Raw genomic sequence first — 25,716 nt, forward strand, 5'->3', positions numbered from 1 at the left:
ATGACTGTACTGTCCAGGTTTATCTGTGTTTCACCATCCTGCAGCTTCTCTTTGTCTTGTGTGCTGTTCTCACTGGCTATCCAGTTGTCTTAATGCTACTACAATTGTTTTAAATTAATCTAATCCCTACAGAGCTGGCATAATTTAATGGCTAACAGTGTGAACTGGCAAGTCACTGATTTAAACTTTGCCGCAAGCATGGACTTACTGGGTGACTGCCGTTTATCAGCCTCATCCCCCCACCTGTGAGAATTGGGGGAAATAATATTGACCTACCTTGCAGGGTTGTTGTAATAAACCTGCAGATAATCTAGGTGAAGTTCTTTAAATACTTAAAAAATCAAGCTACAAAATGCTAAGTTTTGTTTTTACAGGGAAGTAGGACCTATATGTTGTCCCTATCACAGCTTATAATGCATTATATTTAACTAGACCAGGATGGGTTGCAGAGAATCATGTATAAATTTGGCTCATGAGGACTAGAAACTTGTCGCGTATTGGGTAGCCAGAAAAACTAAGAGGCTTGGTGTCTTTCTTTGTATCTAGACACTTACCCATCTGTTTCTTTTGCAGCACTGGGTGTGGAGTCTACACCGGAAGCTGTTCTCCCCAGGCAGCCGTGGAAGGCAGGACTCAAACCCCAGGAACTCTGGGAACAGAACTGTCTGAGCCCCACCAAACCTTGGAGATGGGGCATGAATGGGCACTAATGTCAAGCAGTCCTATGACCTGCTCCTACCAAGACTCCTGATGGCTGTCCCATTCACCCCCCTCTGCTACCATCCCACAGGAACACCCAGACATGGGCTGCAGTCTACCTTGGGATGGCTCTGTCCTATCCCTGGCAGTACCCATCCAGTGCCTTTTCCACCATTTTTTCGGGCTGCAAAATACTGGAGATTCTTGACCAAGCTGATGTGGTTGGTAGTGAAATGGTTGTGTATTAGGCAAGGAAGGCCAAACCAATGAGCTCTGGGCTGACCCAAACTAAAGTGCAGACTAGAAGGAAACTCTGGAGTCACTGATCGAGTGGGGTGGTTTCCAGACAGTGTTGAAATACTCATTTGCCTGGTGCCCTACCTCTGATCACAGCTTCAATCTCTTGCCCAATTGGTATTCTGATCATTTTGATGGGAGATGGAAGGAAGAATCTGGGCTGCAGTTGCTAGGCAACTACAGTATGCACTCCCCAAACCATGTCCAGGTTAGCCGAAGAGGAAAAGGAGAAGGTGGGTCTGGATTGCATGGTGAATTACTATAGGACACAAAACCACCTTCATCCAGAGAGCGAGTTCAGAGGCAGCCGAAAGGAAAGGCATGATACAGCAATATACATAATGCTATGGAGGTTCACATAATACAGCTCCCCTAGGACTGTACCACTCTAGATTGCAGATGGGTAGCGTGTTTGCATACCCCCACATAAAATAAACTAGTATGCCGAGGAGAAGGGCTCTAACTTAAGTCATCTCCCTGGTGTTCTGTTTTCTTAAAATACGTGAAGAGTTTTGACAAGTAAGAATACTTGGTCAAGTTTACTTCCCCACACTCATGTGTTTGCAGTCTGAGGACACAGAATCCAAGGAGGGCTGTATCATGATTCTGCTGCACCTGGGGAAGTTTTCCCCCTCCCTTGATTGCTTTTGTTTGTTTTTGAGATCAGTCTCTGCACACAGTAATGTTACCACATTGTTATGAATACAGTAAGCCTACAACTTATGTGGGGGTTACATTCCACGGATCGCCTTTAAAGCCAAAGTCATGTATAGTCAAAACACATTTGAGTGCAATGGTGGGTGGAATTGCCAAAGTCTTTTTTCCTAGATGCCTACCCTCTTTCCGCCTCCCTTTAATATTTTTTTTTTAATTATTACCAAGCGTGTGAAGCTGAATGCACACAAGTTAAATGTGGTTAAGTTGTAGGCTTACTGTACGAGGAAAAAGTCAGGAGAAAAAAACACAGGGGCTGTGAAAGAGTGTTTTGCCTCTTTTAGATTACTTGTTGGAGGTCTGCAAACACCCTTCTGCAATGTCTGTGACATTTTGGAATCTGAACTGTAGGAACGGATCTCTAACAATTGGTGCTATATTTTGTGTTAGGTGGCTGAATATGTGGTGTTTTTGTTCATTCAGACTCTTCTATTGGATACAAATGGCCTACCTTTGGTCTGATTTTGGTAACTTGAGTTGCTCAGCTAACTTGTTCTCTTTGGCAGGTCTTGTGCTGGATTTAAACCTGGGGCCTCTCATATAGAAATCACACACACTTCTCCTGCCCACATGAAAAAGATTTAGTAAACTCACTTGGGTGTATAGAGACTAAGTTAGTGGCACTTAGTTCCCACTGAAATCAGCAGGAGTCGTAACCAACTTTTCACATTGATTTCAACAGTAACTAAGTGCAAAACCACCCTGTGAGCTTCAGATGAAGGGCAGTATAGAAATTTAATAAATAATAATTATGATACTAAGGTGGCCTCAATACAACTAACTGTGTGTGGACTATACTGCTTCAAAAACAAACATAAATAGGGAACCAGAAAAAATGCAAAAGATAAGCAGTAATAATGGAAGACATGTTTGTAATGTCATAATGGTGCACAGGCCAGGCAGTTCTTGAGATTTGTAAGGAAACGTAGGAATTCTTTCACAGAGAACACTGAAAGTGGCTGCTAACTACAACCTCTTCTCCCAACCTTTTCAAATACTGGCCTAACAATCCTCATCAGCCCCATGTATGTCAAGAGCACTGATATATATGCCTTTGTCCAACTTGCCACTATAGAGCTGTGGCTCTACCACTCCCTCCCTCCAGTTGGATTGGAATGAATGTCTCTATTTACAACCACTTTTTGATGAGGCTGGTGCTAACTTGTGCTTTGACCTAACCACTAAAGTAAAATATAATGCAGAAAAGCAGCTTCAAATATGCAAAGCAGGCACAAATGAGACTTAGTTCTTGAAAAAGAGTATGTACGGTAGTAAATCTGTTTCTGGGGTGTACTATTTGACCAACTAGACATGATGAATGGTCCATGTGTTTTAACACGGAACTGCTCTTGTTATGTTTGAAAAGGTGTACATGTTGAGTTTAACCGCAAAAGTGGTCAGTGGGTAAGAAGTGCAGAACCCTCCCCGACTGTGGTTTATCTCCCTGAACACTTGGCAATCCTAACCCATTCACTCCTTTTGCTGTTGAAATCATGTGCTTCTCACATTACTGGGCAGCTTCATGTTTGTACACGGCAGTGTCATCATCATATGTAGCATCCAGATTACATGACTGCTATTCCACGCTAACATTCCCTGCACACAGAAAACTTGACATGACAGGAAGAAGGGTAGGCATTCTCAGAAACTAGTTCTCAAAGCACAGGGAATTGTATTTGGATGAACATTTAGTCACATGAGCACCTGCCTGCACCAGTCTGAAGCAGTACAATCCATACATAAGTTTAGCACATCTGCTGTATGTGAAGTCTAGCTACTGTAAACTGATTGGGTTCAAAATTCAAGGTATCATGGTAGGGGACTGTTTTCACAATTAGAAGCATTTTCTGTGTGGGTTCAAAAACCAAAGCTCCAGCCCTGAGTTTTGCAGCATCTGCAACTCTTTACCTGTGCTGGCCTCAAATTACCAAACTTGTTTTAAGTGTTATGAAATGGAAAAGGTGAGGAAGGGCCAACAGTAAGTTGGAGTTGAGGTTGGTCCTGGGAAAGGTAGAAGCCCAAGGAAAGTAGAAAGTACGGATACTGCAAGTGTTCCCATTGAAAGGGTTCTCCAAATGGCTGCTCTGCTGGCTGGGAAGATATGGTGTTCTAGCTATGCTGGTTCAAAGAAGTAAAAATTGTGCAAGCTGCACAGGTGTTCATAGGAAAATTAAAATACGATGGGAACAAACTAATTTTTAACCCATTTGAAGAATGATTTTTAGCTACTGCTGCCCATGAACCTAAGCCATGTAAGGTACTAAGCAAACCCCTTGGGTCTCTGTAAATTAATGGTTACCTTTGCCAAACATGTAATCTTGTCAAAATAATCAGTCAGGTTTGTCTAACAAGACCTTATTTTATATAAAAAGCATGCTGAACTGTATTAGTCATTTCTGTTCTTCCGTTGCAGGGGCTACCCTATTAATTGCTTTCCCACTACTTTTAACTTGGGTTTTCTGTCAGCTTAAGGCAGAACATATTTATCTCTAGGGCCGATTTCACTTGCCCTTGAGGGGCTTAATATTGGTTCAACATCTTACTCCCACTATTCCCTATTTTTTCCTTGATTTGGAGGAGGTTATTCCGGATAAAAGGCTTTCCTCAACCAACTCCTTTAAAAGCAATGACTACTTGCTTAAGCTTGCAGATATACGCATGTGGGCATATATCTCACTGAAGTTAATAGAACTGAGGAAGGAGGGTTAGCTTGTTTGTGTATTTACACCAGTGCGTGCTTAGTGAGGTCCTTCATTCACCCCCATGCTCCCTCCCCACAAGGGTCCTTTTCACCATGCTGCCATTTACCCTTTAGCCTGCCCTAGCTGGAGCCTCCCCCCACCCATACCCTGATAAGGGGAGGGAAACAATGCCAGGCTGAAACAGCCCCCTCCCCCATCTGCTTTCCTGTCCTTATAAGTATTTGGCTTGTGTGCTCCTGTTCCCACTCTCTCTGAGGCCTACACAGGAGGTGGATAAAAACCTGACCTGTGGTTGCTAGGCAACCAGAATGTTCCTGTTCCTACCCACTTTCTCTGAACTGACCTGAGTGGCTAAACAGTGAGAGGCCCATCTAGCAGGCCTCACGCCTGAGACCAATATTCCAGGCGTGCCTATCTGCAAACGCAGCCTGACAGAGCCTGGCTCTTCCTCTCCTTGTCAGTGCCCATAGACCTTGCTATTTCCTCTATGGTTTGGTGGTGGAGAGAGGCTAGCATTTTGCCCTTCCCTGTCTCCTGGCATCACCACAATCCAACAAATCAGGCGATGCCACTGGGCACCTGCCCTCGCCACAAAATGGCTCACAGTGCGAGGATCTCAACTCTTAACAGCCAGCTGTACATCCGTAAAAGCTTCTAATCTAGACAGTACTTTCCTCTGCCATGGCACTGCTGTATAGATAGGGACAGGCTCTGCCAAGCTGGCCATGCCAACCCTGTATCCCCTTTCTATCATGGCATCACAGAACAAAGCTAGGCTGTGTCTAGCTAGTGGCAGGCCAGTGTGCTACTCCCCACCCACCCCTGCCAATGATACTCCATCAACCAAAAAGAGCAGACTGCGTCAGGCTTCCCGCCCACCCACCAGTGTACAGCAGAGCAGACAATACTTGTCTGTGCCAAGATGGTGCCCTGCTCTCCCCCCTCCCTGGCTCAGCAGAGCAGCATCCTGCCACCACAACACAGTGACTCTTAATCTACTTCCATTACGGCCCCTGTGTGCTTGGCTCTGCCACAGGCAGCAAATTCTTGACTATAACTGACCCCCCCCCAACATCGCCCACAGAGCAGGCTGTGTCCCTCCGCAGGCCACTAGGATGCACAGACAACTTGGGTTGTGCCAGGGCAGTGCCACCCATCCTCGTGGCGCAATCTTTCTAGGGGCTTAATGGGGTAGGTTTCATCCCACACTGTTTCCTTTCCGCTGTCTCTACCCCCCCCCCCCGCGTTGAGACAGTGCCCCTTCTTCCTACTTATTCCCTGCCACCAGGGCAAGGAAGATCCAGATTGCCCTTCGCCGTGCCGGGGCAGCGCTTGCTTCCACTCCCGTGGCGATTTTCGTTCCGTTTTGCAATCCACGGCCTAGCAGAGCGAAGAGAAGCAGCAGTGGCAACCCTAGCCCCAGCGTGCCTCTTTCCCCATATTCCTCTCTCGTTCTCTCTCTCCCCATAGAGTGCCCCCCTCCCTCGGGGAAGGGCTGCCCCCTCCGCGCCCGGCCGAGCGAGAGCGCACAATGGAGCCGGGCAATCCCTCGCCGCGCAAGGCTCAGAAATGCAAATCGCCGCCGCTGCCTGCGGCTCCGTACAATGGAAGGGAGGGAGGAAGGGAGCGAGAGAGAGGGAGGGAGGAAGGAAGGGAGAGAGAGTGAGAGAGTGAGAGAGAGAGGGAAGGCGAAGAGGAGAGAAGAGGAGAGGGGGGAGCCCCACTGGCGGGGAGGCTGCTCGCCCCGGCCCAGCCCCGACGACGCGGCGGGTCCCCGGAGCGCCCCCCTCCTCCTCCGCGCCGCCTCGCCGTGCGCCTTGGTGAGTAGCTGCGCTGCGCCGCGCCGTCCGCCCGCCCACCGTGCGCCCCCCTCCCCAGAAAACCCGCCCGACCACTTGGCTCTCCTCTCTCCCCCCCACCCCCGGGGCTCCCAGAGCAGGTGCATGGCAGCAGGGGAAGCGAGGCCCGGGCTCCGATCTTCGTCGCGGGGTGGGGTGGGGGGCAAGTCACCCGGCCGCGGGGCTGCAACCGGGCCAAGCTGCGGGGTTGCGCACCGCCTGGGCGGCGCACGGAAACCGCCCGGCCTCGGCCTCAGGCTTCGTTATCCCCGAATGACCCGGTCGATTTCCTCCATGTCTTTCTCTAATAGATCCTTCTCTCCCCACCCCCAGCCCCACTATTCCTCGTCGTCTCTCTCCCCCCCCCCCGCAACTCCCCAGCCACGTGACTGTGATTGCAACTTAGAAGGGGGGCTCTGCTTCAGAAATCGGAGTAGGGGGTAATGTGGCGCGGGGGGTGGGTGGGGGTGGGCCCGTTGGGGCCATTTGGGGTGAAGTCGTTTCTCCGGGAGGAAGGGAGGGGGGTTCCTATAGCAGGTGGCTCGGAGCCATGAGGGGTGGCGGGGTGGGGTGCGGTGGGGCGGGAGTGTATCGCGGCTGGTGCTGCAGCGACGAGGGCCAGAGGGCCATGCTCTCATTCCATCTCCAGGGCATCCCCCTCTCCCTCAACCCCCCCTCCCCGCCCCACATACTTTGTAAGGGTTGTTCCGAGCTGTCCCACAATCCCACATTTCTGTACCCTTTCAGTGGCACTAAATGGAATGCGTACGCGGGGGGGGGGGCTGTCCTCCAATGTAATGACCCAAGATTATTAAGTTATGACTCTCAGAAGCTTGAAACTTAAGTGGGGAGAGGGGTGTCTAAAGGGTGATGACTCGGTAGCCCTTAATCACTGGAACAGCCCCCTTTACTCATCCTAACCCCCGCCCCCCCACTGGAATGTGCACTGGAGCATTTGCTCAGGCAGCTGCTCCCTTTGTTCAGGGTGTGTGGGGCGGGAAGGGGGGGGTCAGCTCTGTGTCTTGCTGGGACAGTCACTCTCTTGTCTCTTCTCACACGCCAAAGCGGGGCTGTGGTGTGAGTGAGGGGACTGGCCTGCTCCCATGGATATATTTCCCCCTCTCCTCCCCCTATACTCCATCTTGGCCTCGAAGTTGGCGGGAGTTGGCTTGAGGCCTGGCAGCCGCCATCCCTATTCCTGGGACCCAGGGGAACCTTGAAAAGCTGCCCCATTTTTCCTTAGGGTGCCTTCCCCTAAGAAGCAGCCATCTTGTTTGTTTCTGAATAAGACTAAATGGGCACCCAACACACACACACCACCCGTTAGGTACAGTTGCACTCTATTATCATGTACCTCTCCCTCCCCATAGTATGCACAAACAATCAAGACAGGACTGTCTGCCTCCCTAATACTGAGTAGGCCCAAAAGACTTCATGGTGTGTGTGTGTTTAAAAAAAAAGATTAGTCATTTGGGAACTGCTATAGGCCCAGCATGGCAAGGTGCCAAAATGAATCAGCTATCTTTTATGCAGGCTTATGAATACCACCAGCCTTGCATTGCTGCAAGAGAACAAGGCCTCCTGCTTGATTTTGGCAATACCTAGGGGAAGAACAGGCCCGTAATACTCTCTCTGCAAACTAGACCCACCATTATAAGCAACAGAATGTTCTATAATAAAGGTGTCAGGATAGCACCTGGTGTGCTGTTCCAAAATCACGGCTTAGTGTTAGAACCTGTTTTTATATGCCTCCGGGCACAATCATGTGTAAGAGACACTCTGCACATCGTCCAAGGCATTCTGTTATTAGTTCTTAATAACAAAGAAAAGAGTGCCTCAGAGGATGTGCAGAGTGTCTATTACACTAGCCACAGCAAGCTACCCTCAGCTCCCTCCGTGCCACCACATGAGAATACAGGGCAGACCTGCCTTATCAGAGGCTGACTTAGAAACAAGATTAAGGCTTGCCCATTGGGCAAGTGTCCCCTCTTTTGAAGAGCGTTTGCAAGGAAATAATTAGTCTGGTAAACTATAAGACTGCGTGCCTTTCTAGATGGCAAGCTTTCAGGTTGCATAGAACACTTGCAGACAATAATAAAAAGTTGGGCAAGGCAGAGTCTTTTTTCCGTCTGAGAAATGTTTCTGTGCTTCTCATATGATTGCTGCCTTACTCAGCCTATATGAACCATTTTAGGGCTTGTTCATACAAGGTTATGTTATCCCAAGTTTGTTACTCTGAAATAATATTCTATGTCTATACAAGCAAAGAATTCCAGGGAGTCTCTGCTCACTCTTGCTTCCTGTCTCAGTTCATTCAAAGATTGCTAAATTTGCTCTGAGGCACACTGAACTCCATCTAGCAGCTATCAGAACACTATATAAGTTTACATGACCTCTTAGCCCAGGACGACATGGGAGCCAAAGAGTCTCTGATTTTGCCACAGGTTGTCAAATCTCATTTCAATTCCTTCAACCTCTGATTCACCCCTTGAACCTGTGACAGGCCAGTGTTTATGGAGAGTTGAAGGGTTGCTGTCCTTGAGTAATGAGGACATTTCTCCAGCACAGCCTTAAACTGTTAAAAATAGTCATGCTATTCTCCACCTATCCCAGAAACCTTGGGAACTGTAGTTCTGTTAGGAATGCTAGGGCTCTCTAACAGAAGTCTGTATTCTTGTTAGACTGCAGTTCCCATGATTCCTGGAGTTGGAGAGCTTTGACAGCTAAACTGGTATAAAACAAATAGGAATTTGCAGTAGCATAGAGGTCCCCTAAGAAGCTTTAAGGATACCATGGTTCTTTTGGGATAAGAATTGCCATCTGTGTTACAGAGAGTGTAAAAGCTGTGAAAGATACATACATACACAGTTGCCATCAGAAGTAAAGTGCATTCCCAGAGAAGTCTTAACTAAACCTGAGGGTAGAGCCTATGGCTTATTTTTATGTAAAATGTGTAGCCTTTAAAGGGATTCTAGAAATATTACTATAGTTATTAGTACTACCTCTGCTACTAATGATGGTGATGGTTGCAGGATTAAGGAAGAAGTGCTGTTCACATGCATAATCTTATGATGCTGTATGAATGCTGTGGTTAAATTTTATTTGTTAAAGGTTATAATCTCCTTTTTTTCTACCAGGTGCTATGGCACATGTCTTTAGCTGTGAATTATTTCTATAAACAGCAGGTGTGTTGACAAAACTGCTCCTGGGCTCTGTCACTCCAGATTGTAGGTGGCAAGACTGAATGCCCATCCATAGGAAAATATTTCTTTCAGCAAGGGAACTAGATATGAAGAGCTCAAGCCGAACCTCCCTGATCTGCTGGCTTTTGTAGGTGCAGGAAGCATTCAACCACGTGCACAGGAAGCCAGTTCTGTGAAAGGTATTGCCTTTCCAATGTGACTATCAACTCCAGACAGACGTTTCTCATAGTTGCTCTCTTTTCTTCTGTGAGGTCTGTTGCCCTTCCGGAGGGGAGGAGGGGTGTCACATGATAACTATGAATTCACAGCTCTGATTCACACATGCCAAACCTACAGCGAATGTCATCTAAGGTTTCTACCCCCCCTCCCCTTCACCAAAGCCGACTGTTTTGAATCTGCAGGCCTTGGACCACCTTGCTTCTTGTTATAGTCCTTTTTTTTTGCTGGCTTCTGCACAAATCAAAGCTGCTTCCTTTTCTAAGAAGGTGCTTGCAAGCTGTAAAATTGCATTTGGACATTTTCCTTAGAATGCGGGGGTTTTAAGGCACACACACTTAAAGTGATGTACTTGGGACTTGCTACCTCTTTACACGATTTAACCAACCTATTGTTTCTGTAAATCAGTGTGATTAACGGGCTGGTTTTTCATTTTTATGGTTGAAGGGAAGATTCCAGTTCCTGCTTGTAATTGTGAGTACAGAACCAAGAGGTGGTTGTTCATTTCAGATTAATTAATGCAGGATCCTCTCTTACAATTCTGCCGGTGTTTTGTTACCTAGAACTGGGAGGCTTAAGAGCCAGCTGGGATGCATCAATTGTGCTTAGTTCATCAGAGATCCTTGCAGCCTTGAGTGTTTGTACAGTGTTCTAGTAGTGATGTAACCTAAAGCAGAGGGGAGGAACCCTTTCTTAAGAGTGTGGGTCACAATATCAATTTGGTGGGCCTGACCAGGGAACACAGCACAAAGGCACTTTGGTTCACTGGCAAAGGATTGTGATTTATTACACACAGAAAATAGGCCTCTTCAAACACTCCCCCCCCCCCACCATCAAATGAGGGAAAGAGCAAGAGAGTGCTGCACCTTTTGTTGTGTCACCATGCCTACAGCCCTTCAGGTGTAGGGAGCTGAACCCTGCAATGGGGGGGAGCCGGTTGAACATGTGTAGGCTCCCTTGTGTGATTGGGAGTCCCTGGAAGATCAGAAATCTGAATTCTGTGGAGAACCAACACAAATAGAATAGGCTCCCTGCTGCGGAAGTTCAGCCCCTCAACATGTGAAGGGCGGCAAGAGCAATGACGTCATGGAGGGGGCTTGGCAAGGGAGCACCCTCTTTGTCCCATCCCTGCTCTTCTAAGGACAGTGGAGTCAGGTGAGCTGCTAACCCAATTTGCACAGGGATTGTTTCACCACACCAGTCCTGCATCCCATTGAAGGCTACTGCTTTGGGGAAAGAGAAAGGTCATATCCCAAGCCAATCACTGTGTAATGAAGATCCCAGATCAAACCTACTACCAGCTCCAACCCCTTTATAATCAAATTAGCCCTGAAGCCCAGCTCTAATTCCAGATCAGACTGGATGAGTCAGATCCTGAAGACACTGTAGGATTTATGTCATTATAATAGTTAGGACTGCTAAAAAATCTGGGAGTTGCGAGTTGGGTGAGGGTGCAAAAGATGCTTTTTGTTTTCTTTTTTAAGAGATCCCTCACTTCCCTCACAAAACTACAGGCTTTGGGGAGGAGGGAATGGGATAATTGCTGTGGTGTAGTGTTTAAAGAGTTAGGCTTGTGGAGACCTGGGTTCAGCTCTTCATTCAGTTGTGAAACTTACTGCTTGGCTCTGGGCTATGTACCATTTCTCAGCCAATAGGACTTGTTTTCATAAAAAGGCAGGAAGAAATCCAGGTACTCTCTGCCTGCGAGCTTCTTTGAAGTTGAGGAGGAGGGCAACAAAAGTGCAATAAAAATAAAATAAAATGACTTGTTAATCCAACTGTTGCATAAATGCACTTGTAAGTCTCTCTCTCTCTCTCTCTCTCTCTCTCTCTCTCTCTCTCTCTCTCGGCTCCTCCTGAATTAGGGTTGTGGGATTTGTAGGAGCAGGGCATGCCTGAAAACTGTGTAGAGGGCCCATTGCAGAGCGCGGGAATAAGTAGTAGGAAGAGCCAGCCACTCATCCTGTTTCCTGGATTCCTAACATGATATTTACAGTCATCACGTTGAATACTTGGCTGCCTGAATGCATCCATACATTCTGAGCTTGGTAAAATATTTTAAATAGCTGGGCTCTGACAGAGCCAATTTTTCAAGGATTTTGTCAGTCTTCTCTTTCCTTTTCCAGGGAGGAAACTATTGCAGGGAATGAGAGGAGAACACCCACAAACACACAACCTCCATCACCAGCTAGCCTTACCCCACTGCCACTGCCATCACTTGCTGCAGTCTACAGGCAGGGGTGGGGAGCCGTAGGCCTCAGGGTCAAATGTGGCCCTCCATGTGTCAGTCTGGCCCTTTGGGGTTCCTCCTGAACCACATCCCCTCTTCTCAGGCCACACCTGGCACCAGCCCTGCTTCACACCCTCCTTGAGTGGCTTTGTGTGACTGGAATGTGTCCTTGAACTCTGAGGTTGCAAAGAGGAGAATGTGAGTCTGAGGAAGGTCCCCTACTCCCGAGACGAGGCCACATCCAGACCTGACACGTAGGCCCTGCGTCAGGAGGCGGCATTGCCAGGCACTCACAAAGCCCACACCCCAGCAGGGAGCCCACCGCCAGCCCCTAGAGCCCCCTGGTTTACCACTGATGCTCCTCCTAAGCATTGCTGCCTGTTCAGCTTTTCAGCTACTGTGTGGATTGAAGGAAGAAGGCAAGCAAAGGGGAGGTGAACCCACACAGGAAACAGGCCCAGTAAGGACATCTTGCTCAGTGACCATTCAAAGCCTGATGTAGGCCAGAGTGAGAAAAACTGAAGGATGGCTGGATTTCAATGCACCTCCTTCCAGTGGTTCCCGATACAGTACTTTGGGAGGTGACCCTCTGAAAGTAACTATATTTTCTCTCCCCTTTTCTCCAGTTATTGTCTTCTGGTGGGAAGAGAAAGAGAGAGAAATAGGATAGGAGGGCTGTGCTTGTTTGCATCTGCTTCAGGAGAAAGCAGGTTCCAAAGAATCCATATATTGTGGGGTGTTTTTTTGCCATAAATTATAGCTTGAGTTCCACATGCATAGAATTGTAGAAGATGACAGCCTTGCCTCAGGCAGAGTGGGAGCGAGGTTTGGGTAAACATGTTGATCAGACCACACCTGCTTATGGTATTGGGGCATATCACATGTCTGTATCTTGGTGTGCAGTTAGTTCCCTGGCATTTGTCTTCTGCATCATCAGGATTTCAGATTTGAGGTAAAATAAAGCTATTAAACTATGGAGCTTCTTGTCATTAAAAAAAAGGTGGCAACCAGCACTGTGTCAGTTCCTCTATCCCCACCCAGTTTTGCTTGATCTTTCTCCTCAACTTCTGGCATTGTCTTCTCACATCTCTGTCTCTTCTGCTCTCTCCGTTAGAGCTGTGCTTCCTAGCCCCCAGTTTCCTTTCCTTTAGCCACTCTGTCTTGTATTCCACCACCCTTCAAGAGCTTTTTGCCCCTACTGTCCTTTGCTCTGTGCAAAATGTTCCTCACAGCCAAAGTTTAATTGCCCTCACAGAAGCGGACACCCCTGGACACTTGAATGTTTGTGAACATTCCCTGACATCACAGTAGGTCAACTAATGGTTGTCGGGAAAGGAGTAGGGTGCAGAGCACAGCTGTTTTGTTTTCCCCCTGTCTCTTATGAGCATGATCCCAATTTATTCCTTTAGAGCTGGAATATCTTGAAATGGTGCTCGTAGAAGCCCGAAGAACACCCTATAGAGTTATGCATTTTTGTTTCAATTTCATGAACTGCAGAGCCAAGTGTTTCTGTTTTTATTAGCTTCTGTGGAAGCGTAGGTTTTCTGTTATTCGGAGCCGTGGGTGCATGTTCTGCTGAACTCTGCAAAAACAATGGGATGTTTTACGTGCAAGCACTTGTACCGTGAAGCATTGAGAGACATTTCATGGTATGAGAGTTGTTAACACACACTTTGCCTGTTTGTATCCCACTTCTTCCTCCAATGAGCTCTCCACAGTCAGCATAGAAGTTGAGGGTGTGGGGCCCAGAAGGAGAGGCTGCATGGGAGGTCTCAGGGATGCACCCAGCCTGTGAGCTAGAGACTCCACTGAGGTCGTCCATTGAGCCAAACCAAGCACCCCTACCTTTACCCCACAAATTTTCCTTTGGATGATTCATTGGGGTAAGATTTGACGGATTCGACAGGCAGTCAGATCAGGAAATAAATTTCCCCCAGGGATGTTTTGCCCTTCCCTGCATTCTTGTCAGACTTTGTACAAACTCTGCAGTGAAAGAAGATGCAGTTGAGGCTTTTCCCACACTTCTCCTGCCACTCACTCTCTCTTTTGGCTTGCAGGGTGGTGAAATAATTTCCTGCTGCAGAAGGTGGGAAAAGAGAGATTGGGCAGGGCCAAGGGAGGGGCAGCAGTGAAGAGAAGCCATGGCCACACCCTGTTTTTTACTTCAGAGGCAAGCTGCGTGGCAGACAAAAATCTCCATTGCAACCTGGCAGTGTATTATCTGGCTTGGCTTCCTTCCTTCATCTTACTGCTGGACCAGTCCTGCTTTAGCATCCCCAGGAATGTTGGTCTGAGACACAACATGGGCAAAATACTTGCAAGGTTCCAAAGGCTCTGTTCCATAGAGATAGAATAAGGACCACTGTGCTGTCAGTTCAAGGTTTACAACTTTCTCACCTCACTCTCTGGTTCCTAAAACAGGTTAAATCCAACTTAAATCATGCACATTGCATGTGGAAATTAGGGTGGGTAGTGTTCTCAAAGCTACCAGCATGAGTTTGACTAAACTGCGGGAGGCAGTGGAAGACAGAAGTGCCTGGCGTGCTCTGGTCCATGGGGTCACGAAGAGTCGGACACTAAACAACAACTACAACATACTCAAACTCATGTCAACAAATCTCTCTGCACTTGAACCCCTTCCCCTGATGTTTGGGGTCTCTTATGTCAGGATTGGGGAGCATGATGGTGGTCTTGCCGACGCTGTGGGCTAAAACTCCCAACTGCCCATTGGTCATGCTGGCTGCGGTCAATGGGAGTTGGGAGTCCCAACCTGCAGAGTTCCCTTCCCTGCTCTTACGTATTCAGTGGTGAGCAAAATGCACCCTGGGCAAATCCAGGGGTACTTCAGTCCTACACTGTATAAGTTCCAGGGTTAAGCCTCGGCAGCAGAAATGTGCCAAGATAGCTCTCTGGATGTGGCACAGATTAAGTCCTTGTGAATGAAGAATTAATGGTATTTGTCAAATAGTGAGCACTGCAAAATGGCAACTGTGGGCAGAAGGCCTGAGCTTTTCTTGTTGAAATTATTTTTTTAGTAGAAGCATGAAAAGCTGCCTGATATACCAAGTCCTATCTAGCTCAGAATTGGCTGGCAGCTGCTTTCCAGGGTTTCAGACAAGGAAGTGTTTCCTCTCCCTATCTGGATATGTTGAGAATTAAACCTGAGACCTCCTGCATGCAAATCAGATGTTTGACCTCTGAGCTAAAGCCCTTCCGTTTCTCCCCTTTCCTGCAGCTCATGCTCCCGCCTACCTGCCTATCAGGTGTGAGATGTCAGGTCACATCCTACGTGTTGCCCTTTCACCAATCAACGACTGAAGCATGTGATCAGGAGCATCATGGAGGTAAGCCAGAAGACCAGGGTTAGGTGTGGCTGTCTAGGAGAGGGACTTAAATGCCCTTGCATGTCAGCCACACTGTCACAGCTAGAGATGGGTAAGCTCTCCCAGGCTTATCATGAATTAGTTTGGAAAGTAGGATCTTCTTTCTCCAATCTCCGCCCCCCTTCAAATGGGAAGATCTTGTATCATTTTTTCCAAGCTGAAAGTCAAAGCCTAGAAAAATCACTTCCATTCGCCCTCTAATGGATGTAATGGAATGACATGACTTAATTACTTTTAATAGGGGAGGCTATACACACACACACACATTGTTGCTTTTTTTTGTTTTCTTTTCCACCTTTGATACAAATCCTTGCCAGGCAGGCTACATTCAAATCAAAATATAGCAATGAAATTATAGCCAAATAGTATCCTAGCATATCAGTTCATCAGGATCCTTCCCACAGGGCAGCTGGTGTCATTTGGTACGATTTTTTTTGTTTAGGGTGGTAAAGGACGGTCCAGCTGGGACAGGAGAAGCCTCCAATGCCTTTTTCATCTGCATTCTTACGGGCTTCCCATGGGCAACTATGAGAGGAGGTTCTTACACCTGCCTCATAAGCTCTTGTTCCTTCCCACAGGGCAGTTGGTGTCAATTGGCATGGGGGTGGGACACATTCCAGTTGGAGCAGGAACAGGAGAATGGGCAAAAAGTGAAAGGAGGAGGAAGCTCATCTCCTGTCAAAGAGACCTTTGGAATGTAATGAAGCCCCATTTTCCCATCACATTCAAGAGGGAAAAACTGTTCCCTCCTGGGGTACAGGAAGCCAGCAATTGGGGTAAAATGTGGAGAAAGATTCTGGGGTTGTAAAGGTCATTTCTCCTTTGGTGCCTATGGGCCAGGCTTTTACTAGCCTAGCTCTGGAGAATGTTGCCTTTATCTCTAGTCTCAGCAATGGGTCTTACTGCTCTTCCCCTTGTTGGGTTCCCAGTGAAGCTCCCTCAGCATGATGTCCCTTTGCAGCAAACCTATAGATTGTTTGGTTTTCAGCCTATGGTTCTGCAACCTCCACTGTGGCAAAGGATTAGGTTTGGGCACCTAATCCCTGCTGGAAGAGACGCTTGAGTCACCCCTTGCCGTAAAAGCGGAGCTTGGCCTTCATATGAGGGAATAGAATACCACGCGCCTGTGTTATCAGCTGCTAGTTTGCAAGCTGCTTTTGTAGCAACATAGATGGCCTTGTCTGCTTCCCCTAGGAGCTTGCATGGAGAAGCAGTAGCAGGGAAGGGTATCTGCAGGCTGCCTGCCTGGCTAGCGCTGCTCTGCGTAAAGATTTAGCTTCATTCGCTCCTTTCTCCAGCAGTGAGCTATTTAGTTACACTGGAACAGCAGTGGTGTGAAAGAGGATTTTTTTTGGCAGTGTGTGTGTGTGTCATTCCATGCTGAGGCTTCCACCGCCTTTCCCCTCCTTCTTGTTCCTGCAGGGTGCAGATTACCAGTTGCCTTCTGCCCACTCAGCCAGTGTGACCCTCTCTTCCCCATCCTCCTCCCCCTCTTCCTGTGATGGAGCGGACACCCTGGCTTTCAACGGGGAGCTGGATCTGCAACGCTACTCCAACGGGCCGGGGGGACCTGGGGGTGAGGACCGCCCTTACCCATGCCCCATCTGCGGCAAGCGGTTCCGCTTCAACAGCATCCTGGCCCTGCACACGCGCATACACACCAGCTCTTCCCCTCTCACCTGCCCCTACTGCGGCCACCGGGCGGGGCAGCGTGCCAGCCTGCGCCTCCACTTGCGCTCCCACTGCCCCGAGGCCCGCGCCCGCCTCAGCCACCAGAGCCGCCTGCTGCTTGAGCTGGAGGAGCGGGCGCTTTTGCGAGGGCAAGAGGAGGAGGAGGAGAAGGAGGAGGAGGAAGAGGAGGAGGAGGAGGAAGAGGAAGAGGAAGAAGAACAAGCTGCCCCCGCTCCACCTCCACCCCTGCCCACCTTCCGCTGCCCTTTCTGCAAGGGCAAGTTCCGTACCGCCGGCGAGCGGGACCGCCACCTCCGCATCCTTCACCAGCCCTACAAGTGTGGACAGTGCTCCTTTGCTGCCGCCCAGGAGGTGGAACTCCAGTGGCACAACCAGCAAGCCCATGGGCTCCCGGCCGCCCGGCTGCCCACCCCTCCTGCCCCTGTCCCCGCTGCAGTTGCCCCACCTGCCCCTCCAGCCTCTGCCCCTGCTGCTCCTTCAGCTGCTGCACCCACTGAGTTCCGCTGCCAGGTTTGCGGCCAGGCCTTCACCCAGTCCTGGTTCCTCAAGGGTCACATGCGGAAGCACAAAGACTCCTTTGACCACAAGTGCCAGGTGTGTGGGCGTGGCTTCAAGGAGCCGTGGTTCCTCAAGAACCACATGAAGGTTCATCTCAGCAAGCTAGGCCTCCAGAGCGAACAAAGAGGGCCCGGCCCAGGCCGGTCCGCCCAAAGCTTACTCGTCGGCTGCGAGGCCCTCTACCCTTCCCTCCTCTCCCCTCGGCCCACGGATAAGGCCAGCACGGGCAATTTCTTGGGCTATGGCGATGCCAGCTGCGCCGAGCGGCTGCAGGCCACAGCTCGGGCGGTGGAGAGTGGCCAGCAGTGGAGGGAGCGCTCTTACGCAGGAGGTTCCAAGCTAGTGAGAGAGGACCCAGGAGGGAGCCACCGCTGCCCAGATTGCTCCCGGACCTTCGGCACATTCCAACAGATGGCCTTGCACCGACAGAGCCACCTGTCCCGAGAGAGGGAGTGGAGCAAGGGGCAGTCGCTGGGCTCTCACCTTCTCGCAGGACACTGGCTCCCCACAAATGTCAGAGCCTCCACAGCAGCCAACACCAGTCCGTCTCTGCTGACCCAGGAGGAAAAGGGCAAGTATGGACAAGCAGAGCATAGCTGCTTTGGGATTTGGGGGTGGTTGTTTTTATGTGGGGGCTACCAAAGAGGGTCTCACATATCACAAAGCAATCTCAGATTCTAGATCAACCCGTGCTTTTGAGCTGCTTCCTCTAGCAAAATAAAAAAATGAGGATGTGGGTGGGTTACATTCCATAGCTAGGCTGGTTTTAGCTGAAAACTGCATTTCCCCCTTTGTTTTACAAAAGGATATGTGTGAGGGGTGGAAGGATATGTCCAGTTGATGGATATGAATAAAGGTCAGGAATAAACTAATAGAATTGTATCGGTAGGCCAAACCCAGCAAAGGAAGCAACATACTGGATGGAAAATGTTTAACAAAACCATATGTTTACAATAATGATGTTTAGCAGCGGCCTGTGTGGTGGGACATGGTTGCCACTATTGGGTAGCATCCAAGGCAGAAGCAGGGCAAGACCCATGTACTTACTGATGCCCACCTTTCCTTCAGCCCTCTAACAGAACTGCACAGGAGGCTGATGATGCCATTGGATATCAGAGCACATTCCACCAAATAGGCTACTACTAAATTATTTAAAATATTTAAGTAACTAGCCTAAAGGGATAGCCAACAAGGAGTTGACCAGTTGCTTTTGGACACCAGTTCCCATCAGCTCCAGCCAGCATGGCCCAGTGGTCAGGGATGATGGGAACTGTAGTCCTTAAATATCTACAGCACACCACTTTGGTCTAAACAACGGAATGCTTATAATATAAAATACAAAATAAACCAACTAACAAAAACCTTGTAAAGCTACCATGCCTGGAATTCTGGGAAGGGCAACAAGCCTGGCATGCAGTTATCTACAGATTTTACCTCAGAATGAGCAAGAGTTCCGTGATACCCAAACAATAGCTCTCAGTATTCAAAATATTAGTTGGTGTAACTGAAACATTTCCCCACTGCTCTGCACAGTTTTGCATGATTGTTCGGTGTCTCACCTCTGCCTCCCAGTTAAAACAAGTTTGGGCAAGGGGATGTTGGTGTCAGGAGACCTTGCAGCTTTCTGCATAAGCACCCGCATGTACCCACACCCAGATTCTGCATGAGGAAAATTCAAACTCTGTGTCTTGAAGGAAATAAACTGCATTGATGCAAATAAATACTTCCCCAAGTGGTTTTACAACATTCCTTCGAAGCACATATCCGCACAACAAATGCGTATCTGTTTTATACGGTTCCACTGTTCTATAAGCCATACTGTTCTGCTGTTCTCCCAGTAAACCTGGGGAATTGTGATAATTGTTCGGAGAACTTTTCTGGAACCTGTAACTCCTCCCTCCACAGAACAGCAGTTCCTCCCAATTCCTGATTAGAGAAAAGGGCTATTAAGCCATTTTAAGCCTATGATGTAGAAATGTCCTAATTCTCAAGTCTGCCACATTGTTTAGCTCTTTAAAAAAAATGTAAGGCATGAATCACATGCTGTGTCACCGCCATGAGGTGATTTTTACCATGTCATTTTTGTATGGTGGATGTGTTGCTTAAATATGCCCTCAGGTGGCGAAAGCTGGGATTTACCACACTGGTTAGAATAATTGGAAACTAGGCTTTGAGGTTATTATGTTTAGTGTAGTAAATTCCATCTCTTTCCACCTGAGGGTGCATTAAAACAGGTTCACCATTCCAAAAATATCATGGCCTCATTTTGTGCTTTGTATGCATTTGTGTGTGCATTTCTTCTTCCCCACAAGACCAGCATGAACCAACAGTCAGGCAGCTAACTTGGGCCCCAGTACTGACAAGTACCCAATACTTCCATCATTCTCACTTTCAGCTACCCACAAATATTATTTCTTCTGTCCTTTGGCAGAACCTTTTACAGGAAAGAGAAGGGAAGGAAGCATGGTGAGGTTGCCTAGCAACTTGGAATGGAATAACTAGCAATTGTGCTTTCCACCCCTCGCTTCTTCATGCAAAAGTTTGAGCTAAACCATAGTTTGGAGTGATGTGAATGAGCTGAAGTGAGCCTCAGGGTCTTGTGGCTGTGCTCTTCCTCTTCTGCTCTTCCATTAGGATGAGTTTGAAAGCTTTTGCCTAACCACAGCTTGTCATCTAAACTGACAAGCTGTGGTTAATGTTAATTATGGTTTGTTTGAAGCAAGCCAATGTGAAACCATGTTGCTGACCAAATGGTTTTTATTTTAGACTTGGTGTATGAGGGTGCAGTATCAATTTTTCCAGTCAATTGAGATATATATGTGTGCCATATGACTAAGAAAAAAGAAGTGGAAAAGATGACAACACGGTCAGATGTTAATATAGCAAACAGAATATCTCTTTTAAAAAAATCAAACCAACCTATCAAAGTCAACTTCTGTTGTCACAAATGATTCTTCTTCTATTTCCATCTCTAAAAACATAAAAAACACCACCCTTCTTTTGACACATCACTGCATGGTGTGTGTGATGTTTGTGAACAGTTGCAATTTTTTTTTTTATTCTAAAGCATTCTGTGTAATCTTTACCCAAGGCAGCCAATCTTCTGTCATTGGTGTTTATTTTCAATTCACAACCCACCCACCGCCGTTTAGAGCAGTCATCATTTTTTGCAGCTACTATGTTGGGCTACATTTTGAAACAAAGGTGACAAATTAGGTACAGATCCAGACCTAGCGATGTAGCTGTCGTGGTTGTCTTCGAAGGCATGGTCTGTATTGGGGTGAAAAAGTGAGACACGTGTGGCACTTGTGGATGTGAGGGGGGGGGTTTAAAAACTATGTTTCTGTAGCTCTAAAGAAGAGCAAAGCGGGCAGAGAATCCATATGTAAAGCATATAGAGAAGGGTCAAGAAACCCTGCAGTCCCCTCATACTAAAAAGCTTCCCGCCTTGCTGTGTTTTCCCCAGACATGCAAGGGCAGTCGCGCCTGGACGGATCCCGGCGGGGCACTGGGAAAGACTGTCCGTTCTGTGGGAAGTCCTTCAGATCCTCACACCATCTAAAGGTGCACCTCCGCGTCCACACAGGTAAGATCAAGATGCGGCAAAAGTGGGGTAGGGTTTGCCTAAACCAGTGGAAATGTGCAATAAGGCTGGTACTTGCTAGGCCCCCCCCCCCCAAGTTCTGTATCTTGCAGAGGCATACCACACGGGTGGAACCTGATACCATCTGAGGCAGCTCAGACCTCTGTACAGTCGTACCTTGGTTGACAAACGCCTTGCGAGTCAAACCTTTTGGCTCCCGAATGCCGCAAACCTGGAAGAGGGTGTTCTGGTTTGTGAATGTTCTTTGGAACCCGAACGGCCGACAGGGCTTCCTGCAGCCAATTGAAAGCCGTGCCTTGACTTCCGAACGTTTTGGAAGTCGAATGGACTTTCTGAACGGATTCCGTTTGACTTCAGAGGTGCAACTATACTGCCTGTTCCTTTGCTTTCACCAGACATGCAAAGCAGTGGCACAAGTGGAGACATAGAGCAGCATTCTCTGCTGATCTCAGTTTAGGCTGCCTTTCCTTTCCGTATGGAAGCTCAAAACTGGTTACAAAAAGCCAGCACAAACAAATATGTATTATGTATAAAACTACCAATTAAAATGGTAAACTTGATTAGTAGGTTGATAAAATGTTTTTTGAGCTAACAACTTGGGGGGGGGGGCATTTATTTATTTATTATTACATTTTATATCCCGCCTTTCCTTCAAGGAGCTCAAGGTAGCTCACATAGTTGTTGTCTCCATTTTATTCTCCCAACAACCTTCGGGGTAGGTTAGGCTAAGAGACAGTGGCTGGTCCGTGGGAGCTTCCTTGCAGGGGATTGCAAACACTCACCACACCAGACCAACTTATTTGCAAGGATGTTTCATATTTTGTCTGTTCGTTCCTTGCGAGGCTCTCCACCTTAGAGAGGAAATGCAAAGTTGTGGTGTCACAACCCAAAGGCCCTGCTCTGCCTGTTCATTGATTTAACCTCCTCAACAGGTAGAACTTGAAGTGGAGCCTTCCCAGTGTGTCTTAAACACTGGGTGAATAGTAATATTCCGATCTGAAGATCACACTGTAGATGGTTGATGCTTTTTGCACAACTCTGCAAGGTTGCCTTTATTCCTGTTTTATAGTTTGGGGAAACTGAGAGAGAATGATTCACTCAAAGTCCCTCGGTTAGTTTGCCTCAGAGGTGGAGCTTGAACCAAGGGCTGCCAGGTCCAAAGTCAACTGTCTAGGAAACTGCATTTGTTCACTGCCTTTCCAACTTGCCTCTACCATTTCTGCTTGCAGGCGAGCGCCCGTACAAATGCCCTCACTGTGACTATGCTGGCACACAGTCTGGCTCTCTCAAGTACCACTTGCAGCGCCATCATCGGGAGCAGAAGAGTGCTGCGGCTGCAGCAGCTGCTGCGGCAGGAACGCTGGAACGGTGCCACATTCCCCTCGCTCCCACCGCAGTCCCTGCCTTTCCCGCCACGCAGCTCGCCAAGAGCCACGGGCCCTTCCTGTCTCTTGGGAGCTTGGGCGCAGCTCGGTCCCGCCCATCCCGCCGCAAGCCGCTGCTCAACGGGAAGACCGACTTCCAGCCCCTGGACCTGTCGCTGCGCCCGGCTTTGGCGGGAGGAGCCCTCCACCGCTGCCAGTTCTGCCCCTTCGCCACCTCGGCTCCGGAGCTCATGGAGTTACATCTCCAAGTCCACCACAGCAGGAAAGCCCGAACCCGCCGCTGCTCTCACACTGCCCCTAAACCCCGGGGGGTGGCGGAGGAGGAGCTGCCCGAACCCCAGAGCCCCCAGCTGAAAGCACCCGAGTCTCTAAGTCCAAAGGGGGAGATGACCAAACCTCAGAACCTCTGGCATTCAGAAGACCAGGGAGAACTTCCCCGGCCTGAGTTGCCCTGCGGGAAGAGGACGCCCGATCGAGCAATCGTTGCCAGCCTCTCTCCTGGAGCCGCACCAGCTAACCAAGATTGGGAGAACCTGTCGCAAGACTCTGAAGAGCCAAGAGCAGAGGAGGAATTGCCTGCCCCCAAGGTCCAAAAGGGCCCACACCAGGAGACATCTAAGACAGGCCAAGGCCTTATGGAATTGCAGCTGGAGCCAGTGCAGGCCTGAGTATGTCTACTCTGCATATATAAACCAGTTTCGAGCCTGTTTAACTGTCATGGCGGCTCTCAAGCAAGGGACCCTGGGAACTGTAGCTCCTTTCTATGAAGCAGCAATCTCTAATAAAGAATTCTCAAGCACCCTACGAATCTACGCTTCCCAGAGTTCACGGGGAGGGTCTTGGATAGCCCCTAGCTTAGTGGTAGAGCCCATGCTTTGCATGCATTAAGGTCCCAGGTTCAGTCCCTCGTATCTCTAGCCAAAAGAGGCAAGGCTCGGAAAGGCCGCTGCCAGAGACCTTGAACGGACACGGCCAATTAAAGCAGAAAACATGGGGCTCAATGGATCAATAAATAGTCCTGCGCAATAAAAGGCAGCTTCACAAGACAGTTGAACCAATTTCAGACCTGTTTACATTTGTAGTATAGACGTGCAGAGACCAGAAGAGGCAGCTAGTAAGATGCCACTCCACAAAAGACAGGGTCATGCACCCATCTGTTGAGAGGCGTCAAAATAGAAGGTAGTAGGGTTGTCTTTTTGGAAACAGGTTTCTGTGTCTTTAACAGCAGCGAGGCAGGCGGAAATTCAAGAGGTGCAGATCTTCGCTGTCATGGAGCTGTTAACGGTACAGAAGACCTGTCAGGAAAAGTGCCAACCTTGGGATGTAGAAGGGAGAAGCTGTGATAATGGCTGGGGTGTGGAATTGGTTAAGGAGCAGCGATGCTGTTAAAAGTCTTTTTTAGTCAAACAGGGTTTTGGGGTGAGGTGGCTGGAGTCCATTGGATTCCAATGCCTTGTTCTCGCCTCAGTTCTGGGCTTGATGCTGCTTCCTATCGGTGCCACTGTCTGAGAAATTGGGCCCTTTCAGGACCTCATTGTTGGCACAAACATAGGGTTGATAGGCCCCGTAGGGAACAAGACACCTGTGGTGTATACCGTTTTTGTAAAAAGGGGAGCATTTCTTCAGGCACAGCTTTCCCTCTCCGTGCTGCTGCTGCTATGGCAGGAGAAGCTGGCCCTTTCAAAATCCCCCCTTTAATAACACAGGAGCCCTGTCTCCATTAGCCTGTTTACCCTGTCGAGTGCCACAGAGGCAGGGCAGGCCGCACCAGCCACTCTTGGCCTAAGGGGACTTCAAGCACCTGTGTTGGGGCCTTGTCTCCATAGCAACCAGGTGCTACAGTCTCTTGTGTGCGTAGCAAGCAAGCAAACCCAGTGCCAGTATGTTATCTCCGTAGTGACCCAGGAACAGAGCCCTGTTTCTGTAGTGAACTGGCATGTCAGGGAGCTTGACAACTTCTAGAGTTTTCTATTTTTTTATTGTTTTTCTTGTAGAAAATTTGAAACTGGAAATAAAAATTAAAATGAGAAACAATTAACGCTTCATTCAGTGTTTGTGTGAGTTGTGATCAGTGTTCTCAATGCAATCCTTGTCAACAATTTTAAAAGCTGCTGCTTCACATACCTTTTTTTTTGAAAAAAGAAAAAAAAGCCCCTAGAACAACTGTAGTACTGCCGTAAGCTGACTGTCCTTTAAATGGTGCAAAAGTAAGTTTTACCAGATTTTCTGTTTCTGAACATCTGAGAACTGGAAACTTAATTCCTAAAATTGTGTGTTCCTGGGTTTGAGCTCAACTAAATCATATTAAAGAATCTCATGGCGCCTTGAAGACTTAACAATTTTACTATAGCATAAACTTTCTTGGGTGGCTTGATGCCTCTAGGTTTAGAGGAGGAACAGAGCCACCAAATAGTACGGTAGTAGTTTCTACATCTTCAATATATTTCCAAGGTATGCAGAAGTATATTTGTATGCATTTTTTAAAAATAGCCTGACAAAAGATCTGTGGTCAGTGCTTTCCAGGACCTACAGAATGAAGATGTCAGCTTAAAAACAACAACCACCAAATGCTGGAGGTGTCAGGCTTTTTTTATATAAAAAAAGAAAGAAGGTGGGAAGAGGATTAATCTGCTTGAATAAATAAAAATGTACAGTATTCTGGAGCAAGGGGTGAGGGTGGGGGATGCATGCAATGATTTTTTAAAAAAGAAACTACACTGGGCTCCTTACGACCTGTTAATTGAGCATTAATTTGCTTGAACAAAGCATATGAGGAGGTTATGGTGATGTCCGATCTTTATTTATTGAGCATCTGTTCTGATTTGTTTGCAGGGAAGTGCAAGAATAAGCAACCTCATTTGTTTGTGCTCATTTACATGCCTTCCTGTCAGTCATTTGTCCCCATACTCACACTTGTTAGTGCACATCACTGACAGTCTCCTAACCACATTTTGTATGTCTCTCTCATGTATTATTATTATTATTATTATTGCATCAGAGCTACAGAGCACTGTAATCCATTGTAACCCTGCTTACCTAAATTTCCAGTATGCAATTGAATCCCTTCTGCAAAAATACAATCTAGAAGTGACTGACGGCAAAGTTTTTCCTTCCTACCCTCTCCCAATGTGTTCCTTCTCTCCTAGCTAAACAGCACAATCTGGAAAGGTTGAAAAACTCCTTAAACCTCCCTTC

The 25,716-nt window shown here is 48.0% G+C and overlaps 2 protein-coding genes across 3 annotated transcripts in view; both read left to right on the plus strand.

Moving 5' to 3' along the window:
* The window catches only part of ARHGEF40 (Rho guanine nucleotide exchange factor 40), a 39,466-nt gene extending 35,370 nt beyond the window's left edge, over positions 1–4,096 (plus strand). For both annotated transcript variants that reach the window (XM_080976339.1, XM_080976338.1), the window contains one exon: positions 574–4,096. Coding sequence is in view for 1 of the 2 variants with exons in the window: in XM_080976338.1 (XP_080832464.1) it covers positions 574–669 (96 nt within the window). In the remaining variant the exon portion in view is untranslated. The remainder of the gene's footprint in view (positions 1–573) is intronic.
* Positions 4,097–5,652: 1,556 nt separating this feature from the next.
* ZNF219 (zinc finger protein 219) lies at positions 5,653–24,555 on the plus strand. Its single transcript, XM_080976347.1, has 5 exons — positions 5,653–6,232; positions 15,135–15,243; positions 16,705–18,103; positions 20,999–21,118; positions 22,366–24,555. Exons 2-5 carry the CDS (start codon positions 15,238–15,240, stop codon positions 23,187–23,189), a joined length of 2,349 nt encoding a protein of 782 aa, XP_080832473.1. The 5' UTR covers positions 5,653–6,232; positions 15,135–15,237; the 3' UTR covers positions 23,190–24,555.
* Positions 24,556–25,716: the final 1,161 nt, after the last annotated feature.

The sequence above is a fragment of the Podarcis pityusensis genome (assembly GCF_964106645.2).
Source record: "Podarcis pityusensis genome assembly, chromosome: 13".
NCBI classification, from domain to species: domain Eukaryota; kingdom Metazoa; phylum Chordata; class Lepidosauria; order Squamata; family Lacertidae; genus Podarcis; species Podarcis pityusensis.

What these genes read in the sequence shown, in the direction of transcription:
- ZNF219 (XM_080976347.1), top strand. An exon ending in GCTGACCCAGGAGGAAAAGG is followed by an intron (nt 18,104 to 20,998) that starts GCAAGTATGGAC and finishes TGTTTTCCCCAG; the next exon opens with ACATGCAAGGGCAGTCGCGC. An exon ending in GCACCTCCGCGTCCACACAG is followed by an intron (nt 21,119 to 22,365) that starts GTAAGATCAAGA and finishes TTCTGCTTGCAG; the next exon opens with GCGAGCGCCCGTACAAATGC.